The sequence below is a fragment of the Meriones unguiculatus genome, chromosome 1 (genome assembly GCF_030254825.1).
Source record: "Meriones unguiculatus strain TT.TT164.6M chromosome 1, Bangor_MerUng_6.1, whole genome shotgun sequence".
Classification (NCBI taxonomy): Eukaryota; Metazoa; Chordata; class Mammalia; order Rodentia; family Muridae; genus Meriones; species Meriones unguiculatus.
This window is the reverse complement of record NC_083349.1, coordinates 51886567-51908177: the sequence shown is the minus strand read 5'-3', so window position 1 is coordinate 51908177 and position 21611 is coordinate 51886567. Positions and strand designations below refer to the sequence as shown.

General features: G+C 43.0%; 1 protein-coding gene across 7 annotated transcripts in view; it reads right to left on the bottom strand.

Annotated features, from left to right (window-relative positions):
• Pcgf5 (polycomb group ring finger 5) overlaps positions 1 to 21611 on the bottom strand; it is a 110477-nt gene that overhangs the window by 40968 nt on the left and 47898 nt on the right. For 4 of the 7 annotated variants that reach the window (XM_060388609.1, XM_060388603.1, XM_021631268.2 and 1 more), the window contains exon 2: positions 2666 to 2949. In XM_060388609.1, coding sequence (XP_060244592.1) covers positions 2666 to 2777 — 112 coding nt within the window. In that variant the 5' untranslated portion in view covers positions 2778 to 2949. Of the gene's footprint in view, positions 1 to 2665; positions 2950 to 4905; positions 5064 to 21611 lie in introns of those variants that run through there. The other 3 variants (XM_021631267.2, XM_021631270.2, XM_021631269.2) reach the window with 1 other exon arrangement.

Here is a 21611-nt window from a genome sequence, read left to right as displayed (position 1 = left end):
TAATATTTCTTTATAAAGCATATTAATAGTATATTCAGCTGGTCTGAATATAATGCCTATATTCATGCCTATAATCCTGGGCAGAGGCAGGTAGATCTCTGTGAGTTCAAAGCCAGCCTGGTTTACAAAGTAAGTCCAGGCCAGCAATGTTACATAGAAACCCTGTCTCGAAAAACAAAAAACAAACAAACAAAAAACCAGCATATTCTTCAATGATAAAATCAATGACAAAAGTACTATTTCAAGTAGCTAAATAAAATTTCATGGCTGATCAGGAAAAAAAGAAACATAAAAAACATAAAAAAAAGAACATAAAAATAATTTTTGCTTCTGATAAATAATGTATACTTCTAGAATCTTTTCTTCAAAAAAATGAGATAATTTGGGATTTTATTTCAAAATTTCTTTCAGGATATAAAATTTGTAGTAGACAAAAATTGAGATTTGTGCTTTTATCTTATCTCTCATAATTGGCCATTTCTTCTAGGGAGACCCAAATATAAAAACAAACAGTGAAAATAAATATAAATATATAAAAACGATCAGTGAAACAAAATAGACTGTGGAGCACATACAGGAATATGTGCGAGTACAACAGGAAGCAAGATAATATGCCTGACTGCCCACTCCAGTGTGCACGCCTTCACTCTTCTCCAATACCCATGACCCAATCACCTCTCACCACCTCCATCCCAATCCGCTGTCTTTGAATGAAGCCTGTCTTACAGGGTGTGTGTATGTGCAGGACAGCCTTCTAACTGTCTTGGTATTCCTAGAGCCTGCCAAGTGTATTCTGGGCTCAAGGCCTCTGGACTTATTTGATATTGCTTCTTTCTAGAAGGTTCTTTCCAAATTTCTACAAAGCTCAGTCCCTTAAGGTTTCTGTTAAAATGGCATAGAGAGGCTGGTATGACATCATATAAAATAACTCCATCCCTATCTCTAATCTGTCTCGCTCCATGCCACTCATCACCAGCTAATACTGAGCATATTTAATATAAGTCCCCCTTCCTAGACTGTCAACTCCTTGATCAGTTTTCTTATTTTGAAAACTCTTGTATCCTCCGTATTTAACAGTGTACCTGACACATAGGTAATCAATAAATGTTTTCATTGACAATTATTAACTGTTCAAGTTAAAAACAAGGTAAGGACACATTAACCATAAAAGATATTTCATAGTTAGCTGCTAACTGAACAGCATGAACCAGTTAGCATCCCAGAGGAGTAGCCATCAACACCATTAGACAGCTTTTCCACAGCACATGTGACCACACCTGACCACAGACCCAGCAGGTCTCAGTGTGCTAAACTATTGTACTGGCTGGTTTTCTGTCAACTTGACACAAGCTAGAGTCATCAGAAAGAAGGAGCCTCAGTTGAGGAAACCCCTCAGTGAGATCCAGCTATAAGGCATTTTCTCCATTAGTGATCATGGGGGAGGGCCCAGCCAACAGGCTGAGCAAGCCAGGGGAAGCAAGCCAGTAAGCAGCAGCATCCCTCTGCGGCCTCTGCATCAGCTCCTGCCCCAAGGTTCCAGCCCTGCTTGAGTTCCTGTCCTGAATTCCTCCAATGACGGACTGTGATCTGGAAGTGTAAGTCAAATAAACCCTTTCCTCCCCAACTTGCTTTCTGGTATTTCGTCACAGGAATAGGAACTCTGACTTAGACAATTATATATAACATAAAATTTGTCATTTTAACTTCCGAATTGATTTTATGTGCTCATTTGTTTGAAACTACCAGAATGTAGTCTATCCATTCAGCGGAGGAGATGAGCTCAAAGGAAGCTTTGGAAAAGGCATTGGTATTATACGAGAGACTGACTAGGCTTTGGAGCTGAATTCAGGTCCATCATTCAGGAGTTGTGAGCAGAGAGTTAGTGAAACTTATTTTTCACACATATAAAATGCAGACAGTCCGAATATTCTTTCCCCTACACCCATTCCAAACTGCTTCAAGATTACTGAAAAGCTAAAATGACTTGGGTACATATAGCATCTAGTTTAGAACATGACAGACATTAAACTGAGGCTACTGGAATCAGTTTTGCTGAAGTAAGAGAATAAAATTATAGTAACAGAAAACACAGTATATATACTCATACAAGGTTATAAAAAATGTCTCTTTCCCTCTGGTAAGGCAGAAGACACAATGGAGTTCTAGAAATTCCTCAGCTACGGCAATATTAAAATAGTCTCAAACTTGAGCATGCTTCAGAATTACCAAGCATCCCTGAGAGAAAGATGCTGGGTAAAAGAGGCCCTCAGAAAGTAGGTCTGTGGACAACTTGCATTCCTAACAGGTTCTCAGGGAAAGCGGACACTGGTGTGATTGGTGAAGGATCAATGATATGCACGCTCTAATGCCTTCAGGGTCATCTTTGAAAAATAAAAAGAAAACTTTAAATACTTCACTTTTTGCAAATTCATAACCAATTAAAGCCTTTTTAGAACATTTTACAATCTGGTTTTAAAAGTAAACATGTATTAGGATTTAACCGATATATTTATTTTCAAGTTCATTTTCAGAATATTTGTCACTCAGATGTAAATAGCACGAAAGTTTCCTGAGACTACTTTTTTAAAACTTAAAATCCAGACAAGTTTAACGAAACCAGCACAAAGATAAACCTCAGTGAGCAGACTGACAGAGACATACGTACAGGTATGGAGGCATTCTGTCACGGTGGTCGGCTTGATCAGATACCCTTTACAGATAGAGCAGGTGATGTAAGGGTTGAAATCTTTCACCAAGTGTTTCCTTTGGGTAGCCATTCGTGGTCAGCTGGCTTTAGCAGTTCAGGCAAAGAGGAGCACTAAGGGGGAGAGAGGCTGGTCCCAGGAGCTAGCGCAGTGTTCTTGGTAGGTGTCCTGAGTCATGAGCATGCACATCCAGTCTGAGCACAGATCACTGATCATCACTCCTTTTGGAGGTCCTTTTCCATATCTGTTTCCAAAACCACAGAGAGAAGGCATCAGATCTCTTATACTGTATTTAACACCATTAACAGTCAATTTGTAGGGTCTAGATTTGGTGAGCAGAACACCTTTACTATACAGTTACCCTGTAATTTAATCGAGCGTAACACATTCACCCAGTTCTGAAGCCTCAGTTACCACCTCCTCTCAAGGCACCCAAAGCTACTGAGTCCAGTTCATATGGTCCCTCACCAGTTTGCGGGTTTCTACCTGCTTGACTTTCTTCCAGGAGTTTCTGCCAGCACACAGTACAAACCTGAAGTCATCAACCCTCCTACCAAAGCTCTATTTCCATTCTGTGCTTTCCCTGTAGTTAATAGTCAAATCAAGTTGATATCCATTTCCTCTCTGCAAACAGACACCCTCCAGTCGGGGCATCTTAATATTCTGTTATCATGTTTATTCTGTTCCATTCAGCACTTCTCAAAAACAAGTCAGTGCTTCCTCTTTACAAACAGAAAAACTATGTAAGTTTGTTAGCCAGTCCCGCGAGAAGTCTTTGACCTTTCCGTCAGCACTTTAGGTAGGCTCCAGGATCACTCCTCTCCCACCACGGACTCTGCAGGCTCCTATCTTCCATCCAACATGCCTTTCCTCTTGACAGCTGCATCTTGCCTGTCCCTAGGACTCCCTCTCCAATGCTGTCCTCAGTGCAATCTCTATTTGTTAATGCTTACTTCTCCCCCATTACATTTTCCTCTCATTCTGTCGTCCATTCATTCTTGTTTTCTGAGGGTAGGTGTCATAAAGCCCAAGCTGGCCTAGAACTCCTGATGTAGATGGGATGACCTTGAACCTCTGCTCCTCTAGAGTTCTGGGATTACAGGTGTGCTCCACCATTCCCAGGGATCAAACTCTGGCACACACTCTACCAACATTTATTCTTGATCTCCTCTACTAGGCAGAAAGTTTCACTAGAAACCAGTCACACTCAGTAGATACATAACCTGGAAAATGTACATCCTTTAAGTCTCAAGTGGGTGTTTATTTTGTAGCTTAAAGTTGTAAGATTAAAAATAAGAGCTCCAGCTACCTAAAAAGGCGAGCCTTAAATGTTTTACACAGTAAAAACTGAAGAAATGCCATTAATTTTTCCTGCAACTTGACGAATAGCTAGTTAGGTTATTTCAAAAGTTTTGTAAATTCATTACAAAAAGATGCCCTTGGAAAACAACGTCACAGAAGATGCCGATTTCACTAAGTTCATTCTACACTAAGCTCATTTTTCAGAGAGGAACTTTTCTCCTAGCTTGGCTGTCAGCTCATAGGCGAGTATAAAATAGCTAGAAAGGTCTAGAAGGCATCATTCCATCAGCACACAGCCACCGTGAAGATCGTTCAGGGCTTAGGCTCCGAGCGTCTATCTCTTCGGAGAAATGGTATTAAGGACATGACAGAGGTGTAATTTAATTAATTGCAATCTCGGGGTTCTGGCCTCAGCCCTTCGTGACCTTCAGCAAAGCATTAATATCCTCGCCTGGGTCTCCTGCTCTTCTCTCCGCTTTTCCTTACTCCCAGGACTTGGGCGCTCGCGCTAGACCTGTGGGAAACGCAGTCCCGATCCCCAGCCTAGAGCCCTGTCACCTAGACGCCAAAAGGAAGCGAGCGCCGGCGGTGTCGCGCCGGTGGCCGGCGGCAACTTTTCCGCGTCGGGCGGCGCGGATCCCGGAGGTTCGAGCCCCCCGCCGCCCGGCAGGTGCTCGGCCCGGGAGCCGGGGCCCCCGGCGCGGGGGGACGGCGGGACGCAGGACGAGCCCCCGCGGGCCGGCCGGGCCGCCCCGGAGCGCGGACCCCGAAGCCCCGCGCGCCCGCCCCGCCCCCCGAGCGGCTCCGGCTCCAGCGCCCGGCGCGGCAGGTGTCTGAGGCGCCGCGGCTGCCGGCGCAAACTTGGCGCGCGGCCGGGCCGCCCCCGCGCGGTACCTACCCGGCGGCCGCCGCCGCTCCTCGGCCCGCCGGCGCGCCCGCCTCCGAGCCCGGGAAAGCGAAAGAGAAACAGCTCCCGCCGCGGCCTGTCTGGTCCCCCCCGCCCCCCGCGCGCCCTGCCCGCCCTCCCCCAGCAGGCGGGAGCGCGCGGGCTCCGCGGGGCCACTGGGCTCTGGCGCGATAGGGCGCGGCGGGCCTCCGGGCCAGGCCGGTGCCGCCTCCAAGGGCGGCTCCACCCACCTCCAACCGCCAGAGCCGCCCGCCCGCCGGCCCCGCCCCGCCCACCGGCCACGCCCCCTCCCCACGCCCGTCCTGGCGGGCCCCGCCCCTCCGCGCCGACCACGCCCTCAGCCCACGCCCGCCGGGCCGGTGCTCCTCCTAGGCGCCTGGGACAGACACCCTTCGCGCCCTGCCCCCACCCCTGTCGCTCCTGTGTGACACGTAGCTGAGACCAAATTTTATCTCTGCTCTTATCCTCGCCACCCATCTCCCGGTTGTTTTCATTTTAACGATGACCAGTATGTTTTTCCTGGCGGCTCCAAAAGCAATGGTCTGCGTTGCGACTGAGTCACCCCACTAAATTTTCTCCTTAGGGGCAGCGGGATGGCTCAGCCGGTAAAGGCATTCGCCGCCGCCACGCCTGAGGACCTGATCGATCCCCAGCACTCAGTGGAAGGAGAGAGCGGACAGAACGACTCCTACAAGTTGTCCTCTGACCTCTGAAAGGGCAAGGTGGCACAAGCGCACGCACAAACATCCACACAATAAATGTAATTCAAAATACCAAAGAATTGTCTCCTAGGAGGCATGTTCCCCATACAGGACCCATGGGCGTTGTAGTGGAGATGAAGACATCTCTTGCTATGAGATCACTACTGAACTTGCTGCAATAAAGTGGGTCCAGCAATCAAGATTACTAACAAATACAGGTAAACTGGAAATTTAAGTAGGAAGCGAGGACCATGTATTACTGTTTGCAAGGTTCAAATCAAACAAAAACCCCGGTGCTCTTTCTAGTGGACTTTGAGATTTCCAAGACGCCCCATTCATTGACGGAAAAGGAAGATTCCTTGAAAGGTGTCCTGTACTCTTCATTTGATCCTTTCCTACTGCTTTCCCCAAACTCAAACTCCTACTAACCGTGCTAAGCCTAAATTAGACCTGGTCCTAAACTTTTTAGAAGACTGTAATCCGTGACTCCTAGGATCCTGGGCAAATCAAGGTAGCCTTCACTTACTGACCAAATATAAAAGGAGCATTCTCCAAAGGGCAATCTGCAAAGCAACCTTTAATCTCTCACACCAGAAAAAAAAAAAAGGTTGCAATTCCATCATCTCTTTTGTAAAAGCCAGAGCAAAGGTGGCTAAAGAATTCACAGAGAATGCTGAGCATTTGCGTTATCTCCAGCAGACAGGCAGCACCTCTGGCTAGCGACAGAGGTGGCTGGAGGAGCAAGGCAACAATCCAGGCACACAGGTATCCAGAGATACAGAGAGCTTTAAAAACTACTCATTTTTATAACTAATCAGGTAAATTAAAGGCAAGTAAAACAAACTCATTTGAACATTGCCACAGGAAGAATACATTTTCTGATAGAGCTTTAAGTGATTACAGTCTTCTGAAGGAGCCCTTTGCAGAACTATGATTCCAGGAGGAGATTGCCTTCTACAAGACACAGCAATTACAGTAAGCAGAAGACAAGTCAGGTCAAGTGACTATAGGCTTCGTGTCTTTCATCCTGAACAGATCCAAATATGAAAAGCCAGCCGATTTCTGGTGTATTTAAAACGTGCAATGGAGGATTTCACTAAAATTTGAAACAGAAGATCCTACTGTATACACTGTGGCACATACAAAACCACCTAATATTGTTCTGGGCGCGCCTGAAGGTATTTTAAACATATTTTTCAGGAGTAACAAAACAGTTCATGAACTCCAAGGGGAATGCAATAGATGAGCTACCTGGTGTTTTCAGAAATGATCTCGGCTCATGGATTCCAGGAGAACAAACACTGGCAAAGGCGGGACAGGGCTGTCCATGCTTAGGTGGCAGGCAGTCCCTGAAGGCGGACACAGTGATGGGGGAGCTGGGCTGTGATGGTGGGGCCGAGAAATGGGATGGGGTCCCAGCCTTTGCGAGCAAACCAGTGTTTCCAGTCCTTACACACATTTGTAGTCAAAGTGTCATCTTCCTATTGCTGCGAAGTGAAACCACAACCAAGGAGATGCTTACAAAGAAAAAAACAAACAAACTCTTAACAGGGGCTTGCTTCCAGCCTCAGAGACTAGTTCATTATCATCACAGGAGGGAGCAAGGAGGCAGGCAGGTGGGGTGCTGGAGAAGTAGCTGAGAGCTACATCCTGATCCCCATTAGGCCAAGAGAGATTTCAATGCTATAACTTATTTGGAAAACAGGGTGATACAGTCCCCTGAGAATTAAATGGTGGCCTTTTCATTACTGTAAGTTATTTTATGTACCTCAATAGAGGCTCTTAATAGAGTATCTTTAACATATGAATTGCTTCTGCAATCTAAATGTCTTTCTATAGAGACTGTGGGAAATATTAAAATTTAATGTAAGTATTCTATTGGGCCCAAGTGCCTCTATGTTATGACCATAAATATTACAGCTCAAAGTCAATGACTGCCTAAAACTGGTGATGGAGTGCGGGAGGGCCACAGAACTGAATAAAGGCACAGTCAGTTATCCTTGACAGTGTCTCCTTTTCTCGCTTTTCCACAAGCCAGTAACTGTCAAAACTCTGCAACCGGTCTCTCGAATCCCTACCCCTGCTTGCTCTCAGGTCACTGCCATCTCTTCCCTTCATATCCGCCAGACTATGCATCAGTCTCCTCAGGGAGCCCGCCACCCCGTCCTCCTCAGCAGAGCCGCAGCACTCCTAACTACACTGTGCCACATCCGACCCCCTTGTTTAAAGAAGTCCTATTATAAGACACTTGATGAGGCCACCCCCATCCCTGTCACAGCTCCTCCTGACTTCCATGAGCCAAGCCTTCGTGGACCTCTTTGACTTCCGGCTAACTCTTACAATTTGGCACCGTACTCTAATCCCCTCACTCTTTCCTGTCCCTGTTAAGTCTGAACAATTCTTAGGTATTTTCCAGGTACCTACTGATTTCAAAAGACATCTCCTAGACACCTCAAAGCTCCAAGCAGCCTTCTCTACAGACACAGACCACATATTTTTTGCATGTGTTCCTCGATCACTGTCCACCATACCCAACGTGGCATACCCGCTGTGGCTATGTAGAGCCTGCTGATACAGCTAGCTCCAGGGTCTTTATCTTCTGAGTACTGGAATTACAGGTGGGCTGACAGATACAACTACCCAGAATTTATGTGGATGCAGGACCCGAACTCTGATCCTCACATTACAGCCCCAAGCACCACATTATTACTCAAGCCACCCACCCCTGACTTGGATTGTCCAATTTATCCAGTAGTCTGAATGAGAATGTGAGTCCAGCGTATTTGGCCTTGACCAACGGCATCTCCAGTGCAGCAAACGCTCAAAGAGATGCTTATTAGAAACAAACAAACAAACAAATCCAAATAGTTAACATTTTCAGGTAGAGCCTCTATTTTGTTTTTTCATTGTTTTTTTTTTCTAATGTGAATCTTCAGAGTATGATAAAGGTGTAATCCTTGCCTTCTAGGACTGTTCATTAAAATCACACCAGGGAGTGGAGACTTAGCCACAAGAAAGAGTTATATAGAAATGTAACAAATTTGTTAACAGTGTGAAGCAGAGCATGACCAAATGGCAGGAACTTCAGGTGAAATTACCACGCAAGGGTCAGCTGGAAAACCAACAGGGCACGATCCCAAGGCTACGGAACTGAGAAACTAACGGAAAACACAGAAAGGAGGAGAAACTAATACGCTAGAAATAAGCAGGGAAATGCTAGAGACAGGAACAAGACTGAGACTCTGAAATAGTAAACATATTTTCTTTTTTTGTTGTTCTGTTTGTGGGTGTATGTGTGTGAGTCTGCTTACAAGCTTTGGTCTCAGTCCCTCCTCACCTCACCTTTTGAGACTTTCGCTGAACCAGTAGCCTCTCTAGCTAGCCAGTGAACTCTGGGGCTCCACCTGGCTCTGTTGTCAGCTTTTACATGGGTGCTGGTGACCCAACTCAGGTCCTCATGAGGACTTTAAGTGTATTATGCTAAGTTGAAAAGTCAACACTTTATCCTTCTTTGGGAAGTAGGGGTGGGGAGTGGACCACAAACCTATTTTTTTTTTTAACTAGGTGTTAATAACTGCATGGAGAAAGTTCCAGTAATTCTGGAAGACTAAAGAGTAAAACCGAGAGACTGGAGAAATAGCTCAGAGATTAAGAGCTCTTCCAGAGGACCTTTGTTCCACTCCCAGTGTGAATTCCTGACTAGTGGCTCACAACTGTCTGTAACTTTAGTCTTAGGGGATTCTGTACCCTCTTCTAGCCTCCACCAGCACTGCACACATGTGGTGCACAGCTATGTATGTAGGCAAAATACACACACACACACACACACACACACACACACAAAGAATAGAATTGAAATAATTTCAAACTATATGAAAAACCAAATTTCTCCAATCATAAGGACTGTGACATTTCGAATCATCTTTATGAAACTGCGGGAGGTTAGATTAAAGTCCTAGGGTAATAAGTGGCCAGAGGATTTAAGGTAGAAATGAAGAATAATCCTACAAATCTCCAGGTGGAGTCTTTATTCAAAGTGAGGAGGCAACCAAATGCCATAAAGATAAATTCCAGCAAAAGTCTTGATTTTTATCGATAGCTGAGGATTAGAGTGAAAAAAAGGTGCAGATCTAGTGCCAAAAGATGAGTTTTATTTTCATTTATTCTTTATTTTAAAAGTTTATGTGTGTTTAGCACATACGCTGTCCTGTATGAGCGCCTGTGCTGTGAGTCTTCATTCACCTCTACAGAAAGTGACCTCCAAGGTGGGAATGAAGACTATTTCTTCCTTTGGTGGAGGGGAGAGCATTTGGAATCAAACCCAGGAGTGGACTATGCTAGGCAAGTTGACTGCCTCGGAGCTACATGCACCGTCAACTAAACTCTGGGGCCAACATTATCTTAGCCATGGTGTACAGGGAAGATTTTTCTGGGTATATTTTATTATAATGAATATGATTGAGATGATACGTGGAAGAAGCCATTGGTCCGAAGGTTCTGCTTCCTCAGTCTCTGCAGTACACTCAAGTTTTAAAACTAAGATGGGGAATCTTAAATATTTCACTAGGAAACTAGTGTCTATAAAACTTTTAACAACTAGGTCAACATGAAAAATTTATTTACTTCCCTCTACCAAGGAAGTAACAGAAGGGGTTTGTTTGTTTTTTTGTTTTGTTTTGTTTTATTACCTAGTAAGACACAGATTCTCCACATAAGGGTCAGATAACGAGCTGTGTGAGCTATCTTTTCCTACATCTGCCAGGATTAGCAAACTCCTAAGTCCAAAGGAAGAAAGGCCAAGGGAGGAGACAAGGCCTCAGAGAGGAGTCCAGAGTCAGCAGTGGACTGTCAGGTAATGAGGTGTTGATGGGCAGGAGGGATTGGTGTACAGCAGAAGGAGGAGGAGGCAAAGCCCCAAGAAGGGAAAGCTCTTCTCCCTCTGCCCACAATTCCACCTTGGACCTTGGAGCTCAGACAGAAGGGAGGAAAAAGAAATCACTCTTACAAAACAAGAGGTAAAATTAGTTTATCTGTTGTTTTCAGGTATTCAAGTACTTAATGATTGACTAGGATACACATTTTTTTTTCCCCTGTTTAGGTTTATAGAAAGCCAGAGGTGGGGTCAAATTTAAAGCGAGGAGACATGAGCTAAAATGCTGGATGGAAACCAGTAACTGCTGGATTTCAGTCATGAACCCTGGGAGCCATGGTAACTTCCCCCTCAGAGTTCAAGAAGAAATAATAAAGAGCATCTGTCTTGAATAGTTACCTGTTTGGGTTGAATTACCTTAGCAAACTAGACAAAGTCTCTCCGGATACAGAATTTGTAATAACTTCTTAACCAAAAGCTAGAATAAAGTCACCAGCATCAACGCATCTTAAGTAAGGAACATACGGAAATATAAGCTGGACACCGGGACATATGGTGAACAGAGCAGAAACCCTACATGGGCAGGGCTTTTGCCATCACTGCCGATCCTTACGTTGGAGCCTAAAAAAACAACAGATCCTTACTAAATGTTTGCTGGATGGATACATTCATGAGCAAACAAATAAGGAAAGAAATGCCATCTGCCTTTTGCAGGCTTATGTTTAAATCATGATACAGTTGATCCTGGGTTTATATTCCAGACTAAATATCTACCCATGCCTCAGTTTTCTCATCACCTAAATGGTCCTAACACAAGTACAGATCACACAAAAGTTACATGAATTATGTGGAACAGTCCCACAGCTGCACTGACTACATATTCAACAGACAAGCATGTTCTAAAGTAGCCTAAACGTCTCACATCTGCACTGTTCCCTGCTATGGAGATAAATAATAATGGAACATTTATTTAATTAAAGTCCCTTGTACAAATATGTAGAATAAATTTCTTTATACTTTTCTTACTTTTAGTACATACTAAGAGGAAAAGCTAGCGGACCAACTCATCTTCAATATGTCTGCTTTTCACTATCTAGGAATTTAAAGCCAAGGTCACTTTTCATAAGGCAACTGAATAAAGTAAGCCGTGGCTGAAATTGGTTATCACTAGGTGAAATTAAGAAATGGATGTATACCATATATATGTCTAGTTTCACACATATTCAAAACTTTTTTTCCCTGACTGGGTAATGTCTCAGGGAGGAAGAGTTGGCTGAAGAATAACATATTAGAAAACCTAACTGTAACAATTATATCCTTCTCTGGAAAATGTTTATGCAAACAGAAATGAGAATGGTCAGCAAGGAGCACAGAAAAGGAGAGACACGAAGGGTGAGATCTTGGCCTTGCCGTTGGCACTGCCTAGGGCTAGGAGATACTGGGCTTGGCAAGCATGGCGCTGGCTCTAATGCAGTGTGTTTTAATGCTTCTCGGGAGCAGTCCATCACATCAAAGCTGTTAGCCTTCATCCCCAGCTCTGATTCCAGCGCTCACAGAGACGCACCAAGCACTTGGTCATCTTCCTTTCTACAGATATTAAGCAAACTTCTTCCTTAATTTGATGTTATGTCTGCCTGAAAATTTAAAATTAGAGGAAACCCACATAGAAGAAACTCAAATGGCTGGAAAACAGTTAAAAGAATATTCAATATCCTTAGCTACCAAGGAAATGAAAATCATGTTCCTCTCATACCTGTTAGAATGGCTAAGATCAATAAAAGAAATGACAGCTCTTACTGGCAAGGACATGGAACAAGGGGAACACTCCTCCATTGCTAGTGGGAGTACCAACTTGTACAGCCACTATGGAAATCAGTATGGTGGTCCCTCAGAAAGATGAGAGTCTATCTTCCTCAAGATCCAGCTGCACCACTCTTGGACATATACCCAAAAGACACTTCATCCACTACAAGAACATTTGCTCAATCATGTCCAGTACTGACTTATTCATAATTTCCAGAAATTGGAAACAATTCCATATGTCTCTCAATAAAAGAGTAAATCATAAAAATGTGGCACATTTATACAATGGAGTACTTCTCACTTGTTAGAAAATGACATCATGAATTTTGCACGTAAACGAATGGAACTAGGAAAAAAGAGTCATCCAGAGTGAGAGGAGATGAATCCAGACAAATATGGTATGTGTTCACTTACGCGTGGATACTGGCTGTTAAAGCAATGATAACCAAGCGACTATCCATAGAGCCGCAGAGCTTGCAAAGACAGTAAGGGATGAGATAGGGGTTACAGACAGAAATCATCAGGAAAGGAAAATAGTTATTGATGGATGGGAGGGTTACAATGAGGCTAAGGTGGGGAGGGGGAGGGTAGAGGGGAATAAGTGGAGAGACAGCTAAAATGAAGGGGTAGCAGAGAAGCCTAATATAGTAGAAGCTTCCTAGATACCTATGTAATCAAAATGGAATCACCAAATAATGGGGAGATGGAGCCCAAACTGAACATCTCTGGTCTCCAAATGAAGCTTCCAGTGTCAGGATTGGTTTATATCTAGTTGAACTGTTGGCCAACGGGTCCCGTGGGGATCTTCAAGCAACCCAGGCTGTTGCCAAGACTCTAGGCTGTTCTCCACAAAGTGATGGCAAGGTCTCATCGAGAGGACAATTCCTACACAACTCACTGACCACAGAGAGGTCAATCTGGTGCATACATAAGGCCTTCACCCCTTCACGCCAGTGTCTTTACTACAGGAAGGTACTCTGTATGCTGCCCAAAGAGAAATGTCAAATCCAAGCCAGCCACAAACACTTCGATCTCCACAATGGTGTCCTGCCTGTAAGATGTGCTAGTGCAATGGTGGCACAAAGCTTGTGGGGGCGAGTATATGATTTGACCTAACGCTCATTCCATGAAACAGAACCCACAACTTACAAGTATGACCAGGAACCAGGGATTAGTCAGTCCAGGCACCTAAGCTACTAGGCTAAAACCAAATATTACTGGTCTACACAACAGCAAATACCACAGCAATAAAATCACTCCTAATGACATTCTGCTACACTCAAATCTGTATCAGGTCCTCAGCTTATATTTTATGGCTTCCAGTTCAGTGTTTTTATGGGATTCCCCAGGTGTGCTTCTAGTGAGTCTCTGATTCTCATGCCATCTCATGGACTTTTTTCCTTCTGTTTGTCTTGTCCAATTCTGATGTGTTAATTTTTGTTTTGTTTTATTCTATTTTATTATTATCCCTTACAAACCTATTTGTTTTCTAATGAGACAAAAAGGGAATGGATCTGGATGGGAAGGAAGGTGGGGAGGAACTGGGAGTAGAGGGAGGGGAAACTGTAGTAAATTATCAGCTGCTTGTAAGGTCCCAAGCAGGTCTTGAATCCCATGCCTCGGCAACTTGAAAAGTTTACATTGAGGGACTGCAACTTTTGCACAGAAAGGGACATGGGAAATAGTGTTGTATCTGTGCTCACAGGTTCACATGTGCAGGCAGGTGTGTATGTGGAGGCTAGAGATCAGGGTTCCCCCTCCACTGCCTTATTCTACCTTATTCTTGACACAAGGCCTCTCACTGAACCTGGGGCTCATCCATCTGTCCAGTGCTCTACTTTACTTTTGAATGCTGAGATGACACTCTGACCAAAAACGATGTGGGGAGGAAAGACTTTATCAGGCTAACCTTTCCATGTCACAGTCCACCACTAGGAGGAGATGGGGGCAGAGACTGAAGCAGAGGCCATGAAGGCACATCGCTTACCCGCTTGCCTCTCCTGGCTTGTTTGATTTGATTGTTTATACAGCCCGGCACCACCTGCCCACGGATGGTACCGCCCACAGTGGGGAGGATGCGTCCACATCGGTCATTAATCAATGACTGATTAGTTTCCTACCTCACAGGCTTAGCTACGGGCCAATCAATGGGGGCATTTTCTCAACTGAGGCTTCACTCTTCTCAGATGACTCTATCATGTCAACAAAGCAAACCTCCAGCGAGCTGGATAGTGAGCTCTGTGGACTCACCTTTCTCTGTGTCCACAGGGCTGGGCTCACAGGTACACATTAGAGTCCAGCTCTTTTTGTGGGTGCTGGGGACCCAAGCTTCAGTCCTCACGCTTGCATGACAAGAACTTTACTGAATGAGCCCCTAGCCCCCATGGTGCACATTTTAGGTTTTGAGGACCACAGTAGTTTCTCAAACAACTCCTCAACATGGCCTAGTCCGTAGGGGTAAGGCTGCCAAATCAATATTGAGACAATGTAGATGTGTTTAAATAAAACTTTATGTAAAGAAAACGGCAGTGAGCCAGATGCAACCCTTGGACAGCAGCTTGCTAATGCCTGATCTGAAGAACATTTTCTGTGAGCATACATCCTGGTTGGCAGCTGAAGTTTCTAACACTTCTGAAAAATTATTCACAACAATTTCAGTTTAGAACATTGTGGTACAATGCCTATCACTGTACAATTTATTATTTCCAGGCAGTAGATCAAGTACAGTGTTTCTCAAATTATCTCATCATCATCTTCACCATTAAACAGCCCAGTTTTATTCTGCTCTGATACCGATTTCAATAATTTGGACTTTCTCCTGTAAAATAATGACGGAAGCCTTTCAAGAAAATGACAACAAATGTTGAAAACATTCTCTCCTATTTGTCAAGGATCTTGACCTCTCATTTCAAAATACTCAGAAACGCTAGTGATGTCTAAAAGATGCATTCTCCCATTTTGTCTGGGATTCTTGGGTGCTGACCCTAAAGGGAGCAGTAAGCTATCTCCTCAGGCCTGTGGGCATGCCTTTTATGGTAGCAGCAGCCTCACAGCACCAGCAGCCAGACCTTGCCTGAGAAGGGACCCTGGAGGCAAGGTGCGGAGAGCCTACCATCTCTTCATCTTTGAAAAACAGCAGCTGCAACCAGGCAGGGCACATCTGCAAATAAGGACACTGCGGTTGTGGAACCAGATCTGCCTCAACTAGCTGGAGGGAAGGAGGCCTGCTCTCATTTCTATGATTCTCAACAAGGAGACTTCAGCTGTACAGAGATACAACACTCCCCTGAGTTTAGCTTTTCAGGATGACTATAATATGCAATTGCAAGGAACTTTGCACAGAATCACCAAGACGAAGGTCCATTGGTTACCTATATTATTGGTGAGTTATAAGAGGCTTTGATATCAAATCATTTGAATGCTGCCATTTTAATTTACTAAATTAAGAAAGATGCTCCCCAATTCAAAGAGAGATAAATCCACAAACTCTACCCACTTATCTTTGGAAAGCAAGTGTTCTTAAGAGCTATTGATCCTGATTTGCATTTACAATGACCTGTTACTTCCTCAAATGCTGAACAGATGTTGGCTATCACAAGCTGCCAGGGAAGTTCACTGGGACTTGGTAGCTGTAAGTTGTTAGAGCATCATTTTCCTTAGTGTCTCCTTAATTTTTTGATCCTTTTTACAGAGAAAGTCTAAAGTTTTAAGTGAAGCATTCATTTCTACTACTAGAAGGGAAAACTTTCTACAATTAGAAATGGAATTTAGAAGCATTGACATGAGGTCTGTAAATACTGACATTTACAGACATGAAGCCTTTATGTCAATTAAGACAGTTCACATCAGAAGCATCCAACAACCAACTGGTCATTAACAAGCCAAGTAAATAGAACTTGTAATATACATACTTGACATTTATATAAACATTTCATGTTTTTCTTCTTGGTTTATTAACTTCATATGCCTTTAAATTATATAAATTTATATAACTTCATAAGTCTCATAACTTTAATATGGCACATTAAGTGTTAAATATTATATGTTAAGTATTACACACATTTATTCCAAATGCCAGCTGTGAGGAACTGTGTGCTCTTCCAAGAGAAATTTCAAAACCTTTGTGTCTGATGAACTTAACTTTCTTTAGAAATAAGTTCTTTAAAGGTATAACCAAGTTAGGATATGAGCTCGGCAGTCAGCCTCTTACACAAGACCAGCACCTTCTGAGAAGAAAGGAGACAAAGGAGAACAGTAAGTGAAAGCACAGTAGCATTGTGACCCCTCCCAGGGATATGTCCACTAACAGAAGGGGCTACCCCCATCACCTTTGAGTTAGAGAACGCTTAAGAACAGATTAAATTTAGAATCATGGGTATGAGATTTGCTCAGCCACACACAAAAGGTAGCACCAAGGACCCTGCAGAATGGGTCAGCACTACTGCTGCTGGTGTGACTTACAGACAACCGCAGGAAGTCTAGAGGACTGGCCAGAAGGCTAAAGGGCTGCAGATTCATGTAGCCTGCATCTGAAGAAGGAAAAGGAGGACATGGATCCAGAGGGGCCTAGCTGGAGTAAGCAGAAATGAAGTAATAGAGAGTCGCTGTTCGTATTGGTGACTATAAACCAAAATGGTTTACTGTGAAGTCAAGTTATAACGTAGTTAATTCCAGATATCCTTTTGGATTAGTTCATATCAAGCTAATATTTCCATTTGACATGGAACTTATTTGCACTACAGATAGCAAAATAGTTACTGCAATTGCTTCACATACATTTACAGTTATTCATACATATATAGTATAGTTTAAAGACAACACCTTAAAAATAGATGTACATTTTTAAGCATTACAGAGATATTCTTTTTTTTTTTTTCTATTCTTGGGATTTGAGACAAGATTTTACTATGTTGCTTAAGCTGAGAGCAAGCTCATTACACAGTGTAGGCTGGCCTAAAACTGGCAATCCTCCTGCCTTAGGCTACCAAGTGCCAATATTATAGCTTACCTACTATCAATGATCACATTTATTTATTTATTATGACAATTTATTCACTTTATATCCCAGCTGTAGCCCCCTCTCTCATCTCCAGTCCCACCCTCTCTCCCTCTTCTCCCCCTATGGCCCTCTCCTAGTCCACTGATAGTGGAGGTCCTCCTCTAGTACTATCTGATCTTAGCCTATCAGGTCTCATCAGGGCTGGCTGCATTGTCTTCCTTCTGTGGCCCAACAAGGCTGCTCCCCCCCACCCCAGGGGAGGTGATCAGAGAGAGCCAGCCACTGAGTCCATGTTAGAGACCCTCTCTCTAACAATGATCACATTTTTAATTGGCTCATATTTTTACATTACACAAACATATAGTACAAAAATATCAAGATGAACAGCTTTACTGATACCAGAAAATCAGTGGTGTATTTGGAAGGCTATAACGGGTGCTACTAGAATCTGTGAATCTTGATACTTGAGAGCACGTAAGTCATGTATAAGGGAACTCCTTATGCCAGATATGGAGTCTGATATTAAGAATAATTTACTATTTCCATGCTTGCTCTAAAGTTCTAAAATTTTTATTGTGTGTATGGGTGTTTTGCCTACATGTATGTCTGTATACCATATGTGTGCCTGGTGCCCATAGAGGCCAGAAGAGAGCATTAGATCCCCTGGAACAGCTTATAGTTGTAAGCCACCATGAGTGTGTGAGGAATCAAAATTGGGTCCTCTGGAAGAGCACTCAGTGTTCTTAACCCCTGAGCCATTTCTCCACCCCCCTTTTAAAATAAATTTTAACTTCCCGGTATCAGTAGTTCAGCACTTTCTGCTTTTATGGTTACTGGTGAGGAATTCCATATGTATTTCTTTGTGCACGTATGTGTGCTTATGTGTGTATGTGCTTGTGTGCACATGTGTTTGGAGGGCAGAGGTCAACACTGATTATTTTCTTTGATCACTCTCTGCCTTATCTTCAGGCACAGTGCCTGGTGCTTATCTGTTGACTAGACTGGCTCCTCAGGAACTGGGGACACCTTCCTGTTTCTTTCTCCCCATCTGCCACAGCACCAGGGTTACAGGGACCCATGAGCTGGGGCTCTGCCCGAAGGTCCCACGCTCGTGAAGCAGGCACTTTACTGACTGAGCCCTTCATTGCTGCCAAAGGACTTCGTTTCCTTTCCCCTGAATGGGTTGGGAGATAAAGCCTTCAAGTGTAGTCTACTCAAGAAGACCTCCCAATAAAACAGAAAAAAATGATCCAAACCAACAGATGCAAAACCACAACACAGAAAAATAGAAAGCAAGGCCACGTGACTTCTCCAGAAGATCGAAACTCCTCAACTACTAAACCCAACCTGGGTAAAGAATTCTCAGTTTACTGCAAAAATGATCAGCGGTGTGGAAAAGGACATAGACAAATAGATGGATTCAGCCTGGGACATGGGGTGGGAAGGCAACAACACAGACAAAAGAGTCAGAAAAATGATGAGAAAAGTGGCAAAGTATATGAAAAGGTCACAAACAGGGAGGGCAAATGCATCAAGGAAATTGAGATTTTAAAACAAACTTGAAATGTTAGTAATAACTCAATAAATCAAATAAAAAACAGTGGAAAACATCACCAATAAACTGGACCAAACAAAGGGAGGATGTGAGGGATGAATATACTACATTCAAGTATTAATAAAGACAAAAATAAATAACTATGACCATATTGTATAAGAACTCTGGAATATAATCAAAAAAGATCAGACTTAAAAATGTATAGCACAGAACTGCAATAAACCCTAAAGACTTAGACAATCTACCTGATAAAATTATACCAGGAAAATCTCCAAAATCTAAAGAAAGAAATGGATGTCCAGGCACAAGAGGCATTTAGAACCCCAAACAGACATGATCTAAACAGAACCTTGCCATGACACATTATATTCAAGATGCTATGACTACATAGCAGTCAGATGTGGCAGCACATGCCTTTAATCCCATCACCCAGGGAAGGCAAAGGCATGCTAACCTCTTTGAGTTCAAGGTCAGCTTGGCCAAATAGTGAGCTCCAGGCTAGCCGTGGCTTCTTGGCACGATTGCATCCCCAGAGAAAATACCAACTTATTTATAGATGCAAATACATTGGAGTAACATCACACCTTACAACAGAAACCCTAAAGCCCAGAAGCAAATGGAGCAACATATTTCAAGTTATGAAAATAAATACCTGCCAACCAACTCTATTATATCCAGCAAAGGTTTTTTTTTTTTTTTTTTTTTACAATTGATGAAGAAATAGTAACATTCTAAGAATAGCACAAAGGCAGTGCATGATCACCAAACCATCACTGAAGAAAATATTTAAAGACATACTATAACCAAAGAAGAGAACATAGAAAATAATAATTTTTCTAACAGAAAGAGATGAACAAAGTCCTACAAGAAATCTATCATGTCCAATACAGAAGGCAGAAAATCCCTGATAATAATATGGGAGAAGGAAGTGATAATAACCAACCAAGAAAAACCCCAATAAAGTCACCAGAATTAGTAAACACCTTCCAATAACAATTTAATCAATAATACACTCATATCACCAATAAAGTGGGGCAGATGGGCTGATTAGATTAAAAATCTATAGCCTAGTGTGGTAGTACACACCTTTAATCCCAGCACCGGGGAGGTAGAGGCAGTCAGGTCTCTGTGAGTTCTAGTCCTGGATTATATAATGAGTTCCAGGACAGCCAGAGCTGCACAACAGAAAGACTGTCTCAAAAAGACAAAAACAAACACAAAAAATAAAAAACTAGATCCATGGGGCAGTTGTCGGGCATGCCTTTAGGCAGAGATAGGGCGGATCTCTATAAGATCGAGGCCAGCCTGGTCTACAGACTAGTTCTAGGGTAGCCAGGACTACATAAAGAAACCCTGTCTTGCAAAACCAAAACCAATCAACCAAACAAACCAAAACTATATCCAACTTTCTACAGTCTCTAAGAAACAGCTCTAACTAGTGAAGACATCCACAGACTGAGTTTAAGGATGAAGCCATTCTCTCGGGCTAATAGAACGCTCACCCTCAAAAGCTAAGATGGCATGGCTATTCCAACACTGATAAAGCGGACTTCAAACAAAAATCAGGCAGAAGACATATAGATATATGTATGTTTACTATGCATGGAGATATAACAATAAATGAAAAATGATCAAGGAGATATAACAATTTTATTTGCACCAAACTTTGAAACTCCCTCCCAATTTTATAAAACAAACATTAATATACAAAAAGGTGAAATAGACTCTTTTGTGATTTTTCAGTAACTTACTCTAATCTTTAGAAAGGTTCTCAAAACAGAAAAATCAACAAAGAAACATCAGTAAAACTATGCCATTGATCAAATGTACTTACTAGGTATATACATATTATTCTATTCACCAAATAAAGAATATGCTTCCTTCTCAGCACAAATCAAAAAATATTAAAATTATTTATGAATTTCATTAAAGTAATAATGATCTCAAAGAAAACACTATAATGATATGGTCCAAGGTTGTAGAAAAATAACAAGACAACCCCCAAAGCTGCAGAAAGCATAAAATAATACACATTAGGGTAGAAACGGAGAATACTACTCAGAATCAAAGAATTAGTTCTTTTCGGGGCGGGAGAGGGGGGATGGTGGAGAATGACAAACCGTTTTTTTTTTTTTTTTTTTTCCTTTTTTTAAACCTAGCAGGGTATCAAAGCAGATGTTGAGACTCATAGCCAAACTTTGGGCACAGTGCAGGGAATCATATGAAAGAAGGGGAAGACAGAAAAACCTGGAGAGGACAGGAGCTTCACAAGGAGAGCAACAGATCCAAAAAGTCTGGAACAGGGATCTTTTCTGAGACTGATACTCCAACCAAGGACCATGCATGGAGATAGCCTGGAACCCCTGCATAGATGTAGCCTATGGCAGCTCAGTCTCCAAGTGGGTACCCTAGTAATGGGAACAGGGGCTGTCTCTGACATGAACTTAGTGGCTGGCTCTTTGATCACCTCCCCCTGGGGGGGGGGGTGCAATCTTACCAGGCCACAGAGGAAGACAATGCAGCTGGTCCTGATGAGAACTGATAGACTAGGGTCAGAGGGAAGGGGAGGAGGACCTCCCCTATCATCGGACTTGGGGAGGAGATGGGGGAGGAAGGGTAGGGTAGGGAGGGGATGAGAAAGGGGGCCACAGCTGAGATACAGAGTAAATAAACTGTAATTAATTAATTAATTTTAGAAAGAATGACAAACTTTTAAGTAAACTAACTAAAATAAAGGGACCCAAACTCATTACAGTAAAGATGAAAAAG